The 8,968-nt window shown below is 39.5% G+C and overlaps 1 protein-coding gene across 1 annotated transcript in view; it reads right to left on the reverse strand.

The window, feature by feature from the left end:
* HIBADH (3-hydroxyisobutyrate dehydrogenase) overlaps window positions 1-7,458 on the reverse strand; it is a 128,327-nt gene extending 120,869 nt beyond the window's left edge. Inside the window, exon 1 of the mRNA XM_004377485.2 lies at window positions 7,355-7,458. Coding sequence (XP_004377542.1) covers window positions 7,355-7,445 — 91 coding nt within the window. The 5' untranslated portion in view covers window positions 7,446-7,458. The remainder of the gene's footprint in view (window positions 1-7,354) is intronic.
* Between the last annotated feature and the right edge of the window lie 1,510 nt (window positions 7,459-8,968).

The following is an 8,968-nucleotide window of genomic DNA, read 5'->3' on the forward strand; positions in this document are numbered from 1 at the left end:
ATGTCAACTAAATGGAATGTATGAATTTTGTTGGATCCTGGTTTTAAAAAAAAAAAAGATATTCTTCAGGAAATTCTGGAAATCTGAATACGGATTGTATATTAGATAATACCATGGAATTATTGTCAATTGTCTTAGGTGGAATAATGGTAGTTTGCTTATGTAGGAGAAAGCCCTCATTCTTAGGAGATTCATGCTGAAATATTTCGTGCTGACCCGCTGAAATGTCATGATGTTTGCAATTTACTTTCAAATGATTCAGCGTGTAAAATGTATATCTTCAAAAAGAAACAAAGCAAATACAGCAAAATGTTAACAACTGTTGACTGTAAGTAAAGAGTACATGGATGGTCATTTTATCATTCTTTCAATACTTTCTGTTTGAATTTTTCCATAGTAAAACAAAGGGGGAAAACTTAGCATATCTGTATGAAAAAAAAAAAAAAACACAAATTGATGACATAATACAGATAACAAACTAGGAAAAATAATTGTAACACACTTAAAGTGCAAATACTTTATATGTAAAGAACTCTTAAAAATCCAGAAAAACGTGAATAATCCAATTTCTTAAAAAGGTAAGGAAAGACTATAAACAACAGTTAACAGAAAATATGTAAGTGACCAACAAAAACTTGGAAAATATACTCATCTTTCATAATTAGAGAAATGCAAAACAAAACAATGTGATACGATTTTTCACTTACCAGACAAATTTTTTTGTTTCTTTGAGAAAACCCACTACTGGCAAGGCACTCTCATACAATGTAGAATTATATATTAGTTTAACCTTTTTGGATGACAATTTGAAAAAACATATCCACATATTAATTTTAAGTTTAAAATGCACATGCTCTTTGACCTGGCAATTTCATTTCTAGGAATTTATTCTATAGATGAGAGTTAGCAAACCTCTTCTTAGAGGATGAAATAGTAATTATTTTCAGTTTTGCAGGTTAAGGATTCTGTCACAACTATTCAACTCTACTATAATAGCTTGAAAGCAGTCACAGACAACATGTAAACAAATGGGTGCAGTTGTGCTCCAATACAATTTATTTACAAAAATAGGTTGGCAGCTATGGGCCATAGTTTGCCAACCCCAACTATAGAGAAACTCTGAACGAGAACACAAACACATGGTTTATTACAACACTGTTTATAAAGAAGAAAAACTGCAAATAACTAAGTATACATTAATTGGGTACTTGATAATTCATAGTAAATCAATACAATGAAATATTACATAGATGTTTACAGGACTATATCTATCTAAAGTATAAAGAAAAATCTCCAGTGTAAATTTTTAAGTGAAAAAAGGCAAGATGCAGAGCACTGTGCATAATATGATACAGTTTATGAGAAGACAAAAGAATAAACACGCATTAAATTTTCTGTAAGCATACATAAGAAACAACAGTTACATCTGGGGAAGTGAACTAGTAGGTCAGAGTTGGAGAAACATTCTTATTTTTCATTTTATATAATCTTTGACCTTTTACCATGTGCATTAGCTTTTATAAGTGCTTTTACAATGTAATAAAATAAATAAATTGAAACACAGTGTCTAATATACGTTATGTCAATGAATGACCAACTAGAGACAGGTTTCATCAAAATATAGGAATAAAAGGCAATTACGAAGCAATCACAGAATAAATATGGTGACAATGCAGATCCAAAAAGGTAATCTGTGCTTGTAGCAAACAGTGAGGGTTGACTCTCCAACGTCCTTTCCTCCTGATCCAGGGTCAGGTTCCAAACTGTCTAAACCAGTCATGGTAATAACATCTCTTTGCCAATGACTGGTTCAGGAACTTGCAGCCCTAAGTCAACTTAGGTCAACGGAGTTTAAGAAAGATGTGTTCTACTTTTGTTTTGTTTGAAAACGTCCATAATAAAAAGTAAAGGTAGCAAGGACAAGGGAAGAGTCAGGAAATACTGAAGGGGAAAAGGAAGTGACTCTTAGTATCACTCTTTGGCAGCCAGGGAAAAGAAGACACAGATAATGGATATTACCCAGAATTAGGGCAGGACACTGAGGAAAATATTAGGATGTTCTCAAAGACATCAGTGAAATTTCTGATGATAAATACGTTTGAGGCTGGATAGAGATAAACTTAGAGAAGGACTTAATGAAACGAGGGAACAGGACTACATGTCTAAGTTCTTGGGGGAAGAGAATGGGGCTCAAAGGGCCAGGTACAATGATGCGGGTAAATGTTGGACAGTAGAACAAGAGACAGGGGGTTATATCAACCAGAAGACTAGTTCAGCTTTTGAAATCTTGGCAGTAGGGCAATTCCTAGTGATGTTATCTGAAGTAAAAATGCAGACGTTAGCTGATGGAATTCAGGAGATCAAGAACCATGAGGTTCAAGTTCTAGATGGGCCATAAACATGAATGTCAACAAACATGAAGTCTTCAGTGATAGACGCAGTTCTCTTCATTTATCTTTGCTTGTGGCAAGTTAGAGAAAGGGCAGTATAATTTGATGATTTTTTTTTCTTTTTTTTAATTGTACTTCAGGTGAAGGTTTACAGAACAAATAGTTTCTTCATTAAACAGTAGTACACATATTGTTTTATGACATTGGTTAACAACCCCACGACATGTCAACCCTCTCCCTTCTCGACCTTTTTTTTTGGTGAAAATACACACAGCTGAAGATACACCATTTCAAAAATTTCTACATGCACAGTTCAGTGACATCGACTACGCTCTTCCAGTTGTGCTGCTATTCTCACTTTAGATGAAGGTTTACGGAACAAAATAGTTTCTCTCATTATACAGTTAGTACACACGTTGCCGTATGACAATGGTTAACAACCTCACCACACATCAACACTGTCCTTACTCAACCTTGGGTTCCCTATCACCAGCTTTCCTGTCCCCTTCTGCCTTCTAGCCCTTGTCCCTGGACTGCTGTGCCTCATTAGTCCCATTTTGTTTTATGGGGCTGTCCAATCCCCAGCTGAACGGTGAACCTCGGAAGTGACTTCACCACTGAGCTAAAAGGGTGTCTGGGGGCCATACTCTCCAGGTTTCTCCAGTCTCCTTTAGGCCAGTAAATCTGGTCTTTTTTGTGTGTGTTAGAATTCTGTTCTACATCCTTCTTAATTTGATGATTTGATGTCAAAACAGAAGAGGTGATTTACTGATGGTGATAATGGTTAAACATCTCTGTGTTTAGAAATCCTAGATTCCTAACCAGGCTAGGTCACTTCTCAGATGTATGCCCTTGAACTAACAAATTACTTAACTTCTCTAGACATTGAGTTTTACCAGCAAGAGTACCCACTTCAGAAGGTTATTATAAAGATTACTTAAGATAATGTATGCAAAGCATTAAATAGTGCCTGGCACACACTAGTCAATAAATATTAGATACTTTTACTAACAATGGTCAAGAAGCAGCATTGAGGTACAAGTCTTAACATTAGCTACCCCTTTTTGCCTAGAGGGTTAGAAGAGCTGAGAAGTCAGAAAAAGCAATAGAGAGTACTTTAGGGGATGTCCTGTATCTGGGGAAAGACAGCTTTTAGTTAAGATGAAGCAACAGAAAGAGTGCTTGGAGAATATAAAAGAATTTGCTCTCACAGGGGCAGACATTCAAAAGGATATAATGGAATCAATATTACCCTAAAACAATCAAAAGTAAATAACACATCTTCTTTCAAGTAAAGTCCTGACAATGGAGTACAGAAATAGCAGAGCTAAACCACAGATAAAATCAAGCTGGAAGAAAATCAGTCAACATAATGCAAAGGTGATATTGGTTGACTGGTAAAGAAACTAGCTTGAAAACTTGGCAAAGCTACTTGTATTACTCTGATTTAAAGAAGTATGGTAGACCTTTGTCTCTAAAGTCTACATCCCTACGCTGTCCAAAAGAAGACAGGCTAGAAGAGCATCTCTAAATACATAGATGTAAATTTATAGATTACGACCTCTTGCTCCAATGAGACATGGGCAAAGTTATCCATAAGCTGGTAACCTGAAGTGCTACTAAAGATCAGCCTACCCTAAGTATCAAAATGCAAAAATCGGTAATGGGTTAATTATTTTACATTTCCAAAGATCTGGGTTTTTTTTCATTTTTTTTTCCTAATCAAAGTAATGCATGTTCACTTTAGAAAACTGGGAAATACAAAAAAAAAGTACAAAGTCTTAAAGAAAAAAGTTAATCTCGATAGAACACATAAAAGTAATCACTGCTAACATTTTGGCATCACCCCTCCAGCCTTTCTGTATGTACTTTTTTCATTATATCATGAGATTATATTGTATATACAACATTGTGTCCTACTTTATCACATGTCATAAGCATTCCACTTGCTTTAGGGCCACCAATTACCAAACTAAGGGTGGTAACTTACTCTAAGCCTTCATGGTTTGGGTCCAAGTTATTTTAGAAATAAATATCTTCCCTATGTAATTTCACAAGGGAAATTTCAGTCCTAGTGCAGTTTTTTTCAGAGCTTCATGTGCAACCCTAGAAGCTAATGTAAAGAGAAAAAAAATGCCATTACACATTTTACTTATGCTACAAGTTATGCTGCTTTGGAAATAGATTTCACACACACAAAAAGAGTCAATTATTTTAAAAATTTTATTGCCATTTCTGTATATGATGCTGGTTAATTTTCCCATTCTACCTTTGGTCAGATGGTAACTTTTAAGATAAAATGATACAAAATAATCTCATACAAATTATTTTTCCATGTACATGTTGGTGAGTCACAATGACCCTGAAGGGCCTCCTTTCGTGGAATTTTTCTCTGTACAAAGAAGCCTGAAACTAAATTTAATTACCTTTCAAGATAAAATATAAAAATTATTTTTATTAAATGATGAAATAGTAATGCATGTATATTTAATATTGCTCATTTTTCTATTTCCTTTTAGATTCTTTAAATATGTTAAAGTTAAGATGTGCTACTAACCTATACGGTCGCTATGAGTCAGAATCAGCTCAATGGCAACGGGTTTGGTTCGGTTTTACTAACCCACAACTTTTTGGTCTCATTTTTTTTTTTTACTAATAAATTATATAGATGCTTATATTATTAGCATTCACATGATATAAACATTTTAAATATACTGAGTTGACAACACTAAAATAATGCTACTATTTGAACAAGAATGGTACCTGGTTTTATCTTAATGTTCCTAGACTCCAAATTTGCATAAACTTGTTTTTTAACTCTTTAAGACTTCAATGTCAAAAAAATCAACATTTTTGAAGTAAAATTAACAAAAACTTTTAAAACAATTTCACAAAGTAAAAACAACTGAAGTGTTTTAAACAATCACCATAAAAGAAATATATAAATGTTATCATAAATCTATCTTCTTATAACATCTTTGGGCCAAAGAACCCAAAGTACAAGATTATAAGCCAAAGTAGTCTAACTAGCACTGTGAGGTAGGCTCTCCCACTTTACAGTCAATTATTATAGCCGTAGGTCTCAGACTTGCACCATGAGTTATAAGAATGCCTATAACTCATAAAGGTACATCAAGGGTTTATGAAAATATCATCAGAACACCTTGTAAAACCACTGAACAGCAAATATGTCTTCCTCAGCTAATCAAAACTGAAAGAACTATGCACTCATGTGAAAACTGGTGCTACATTTAACTACTGTGCAAAAGGGACTGATGCACTTTCTTTCTTTTAACATATCTCCAAAATGGGAGGCATCTTTTATGTAACTCAAAGAGTAGCTACACTCAAGTTTGGCAGATTCTGTGAGTTTGTGTCTTATTACCGTACTAAGATTCTGTATCAGACATCTGTTCTCGTACATCACATGGAGCCTGCCTTTCTCAAACCAAAGAGGAAATTCACTCTTCTGCATAGGTTTTATTGAGTGGGAAAAGGGAGCTGTTCATTCAATTCCCAATTCTTTATTTTTTTAAGCCAAGATCAGAAAAAATTAATACCAAAGCTTTTTAATCCTGAGTATGATCTCTCTCAACTGTGCATCATTACAACTCTCAAACTTTCACAGGAAGACAACTGGCAGTGTCCCCACAAATCAATCAAAATCAAACTGATGAGGAATCCTGGTGTGGTAGTTAAGGCCGTGAAATCAGCGAGAATAAAGAACTCCTCTCTAGACCCTAATTGTGTGCTATCCACCCATTTCGACGCTTGGGTCACTGAGACCCTACTACCAAAAACCAAAAAACCAAACCTGGTGCTGTCAATTCCCGACTCATGGTGACCTTACAAGACAGAGAACTGCCGCATAGGGTTTCCAAGGCTTTACTCTTTAGGGAGCAGACTGCCACATCTTTCTTCCACTAAGTGACTGATGAGTTTGAACCACTCATTCTTTCAGTTAGCAGCCAGGCGGTTTAACTACTGTGCCACCAAGGCTTCTGACACCCTACTAAAACCAAAAAACCAAACCCACGGCCGTCGAGTCGATTCCGACTCATAGCGACCCTATAGGGCAGAGGAGAACTGCTCCACACGGTTTCCAAAGAGCCGCTGGTGGATTTAAACTGCCTACCTTTTGGTTAGCAGCCGTAACTCTTAACCACTGTGCCACCAGGGCTCCGATACCCTACTAAACCCAAAAACCAAACCCACTGCGGTCAAGTCGATTCCGAAGATCTCTAGCTCTAAACACTGCCTCTTCCTAAATCCATGGTTCGCTTTCCATACTTTAGAATGCTACGTACGCGGAGGAGGCGAGAAAGATTCAGGCCACAATTTTTGAGGCTGAATAAACTGTTTAGGTTAATAATTTGACAGAAGTGCCATCTTCAGGTAGCACAGTTACAGAAAAGATGGGGGCAGCCCGCATTGCTGGTCAATGGTGGATCAAACTTTGCAGCAGTGACTTATCACCAGTATAGACACCACTTGTGTAAGGCCATCCAACTCGATTAAGGTGGTTAAACATAAATCAGACCCTGCAGCCCGAGGACGTGCCCACCCAAGATGCACCCTGGGGGCGTTGAAAGGCAACGAAGTGCTGAACCGGGAAGCGCTGAAAGGCCGCCAGGATGGATGCAGGGTCTCCTCCCAAATGTCCTCGGATCCCTAACGCCAAAGAAGCAGGACCCGGATCTAAATCCTCCCTTCATCTGGGCTCTTCCCCGCCCCTTCCTAAATCCCGTAAAAGACGATGAAGCCCGCTCATCCGGGGTCACAGGGGTCACTAGCGGTGCGAGCGGCAGGCGCAGAAGTAGTCAGGCCTTGGGATTAGCCAAGAATTTTGTTTTCAAGCCCCGATTCACCCACGGCGCCTCTGGTGAAAACACCTCTTCGACTGGCAGGGCGCGAGAGGCAGGCGGCTGGAGTAGAGATGGGGGGAGAAAGTGCGAGGTTCTTACCCGCTGGAAGGCCGGCCATAGCCGGCCACCGCCGGCGACTCCAATAGTGGAGGCTGGAGGCAGCTCCTCGGAGCCGTAAGGAGGCTGCCATGCTGCCCCCACCCCGCCTCCCGGTGGTGACCTCCACTAACTCTTGACTTGCTGGCTGACTGCGAGTGCACCGCCCGGACGTGCGCACGCGCTCTTGACGCTCGGGGTGGCGACCACTCGCGCGGGGAGGAGCCCAGAGTCAAAAGGAGCGGCCCGGCGAGACAGAGTCCACCAATCCCCTTGCGGACAGGAGAGCTAACCAATCAAGATTCAGGATGCACCAATAAGAGACCTTAGTGAACCTCTACCTCACGCACGCACCCTGGCTCCACCCCTCCATCCTTCCTCTGCGGCTAGAGAAAAGGAATCTTCTCGTTTAACAAAACACAGGGGGTGTGTGGGAGGCAGTGGGTGTCACTCACTACCGCCTCTTCGGAGCACACGCCCCCCCAGAACCGCCCCCTGGCAGGCAAGTACAAAACTTTGACTCCTAGTAGCTGCTCCAGTTTTTAAGGAAGCACAGAAATTCCCAATACGAGTATAAAAAAAAAAAAAAAAAAAAAAAAAACCCGTTCCAGTCGAGTGGATTCCGACTCATAGCGACCCTGTAGAACAGAGTAGAACTGCCCCATAGGGTTTACAAGGAGCGGCTGGTGGATATGAACTTTTGGTTAACAGCCGAGCTCTTAAGCAGTGCAGCACCTGGGCTCCTTTCTAAGCATAGGGACCCATTTTTAACTTCAATAATACGTGGATCTCTTAATGTTAGTATTTGCATTCTTACGTTGTTAGGTGCCGAGTAGTTGGTTCCGACTCATAGCTACCCCATGTACAACAGAAAGAAACACTTCCCGGCCCTGGGCCATCCTCACAATCCTTGCTTTGTTTGAGTCCATTGTTGCAGCCACTGTGTCAATCCATCTCATTGAGGGTCTTCCTCTTTTTCCCATGACCCTCTACCTTACTAAGCATAATGTCCTTCTCCGGGGACTGGTCCCTCCTGATAACATGTCTGAAGTACATGAGAGGAAGTCTCGCCATCTTCTCAGGGAGCCCTGTGGCTGATACTCTAAGACAGGCTTGTTCATTCTTCCGGCAGTCCATGGTATATTCAATATTCTTCACAACACCATAATTCAAATGAATCCATTCTTCTTCAGTCTTCCTCACTCATTGTCCAGCTTTCACATGCATATGAGGCAATTGAAAATATCATGGCTTGGGTCAGGCCACACCTTAGTCCTCAAAGTAACATCTTTGCAACAGTCCTCTTTGCAACAGATTTGCCCAGTGTAATACATCGTTTGATTTCCCGACTGCTCCTCCCAGGGTCGTTCATCTTGGATCCAAGCAAAATGAAATCCTTGACGACATCAATATTTTGTCTCTTTATCATGATGTTGCTTATTGGTCCAGTTGTGAGGTTTTTTGTTTGTTTGTTTTCTTCATGTTGAGGTGTAATCCATACTGAACAGGCTGTAGTCTTTGATCTTCATCCGTAAGTGCTTCAAGTCCTCTTTGCTTTCAGCTGGCAAGGTTGTGCCACCTTCATATCACAGGTTGTTAATGAGATTTCCTCCAGTC

The sequence above is a fragment of the Trichechus manatus genome, unplaced genomic scaffold, assembly GCF_000243295.1.
Source record: "Trichechus manatus latirostris isolate Lorelei unplaced genomic scaffold, TriManLat1.0 scaffold00050, whole genome shotgun sequence".
In the NCBI taxonomy this organism is placed as follows: Eukaryota; Metazoa; Chordata; class Mammalia; order Sirenia; family Trichechidae; genus Trichechus; species Trichechus manatus.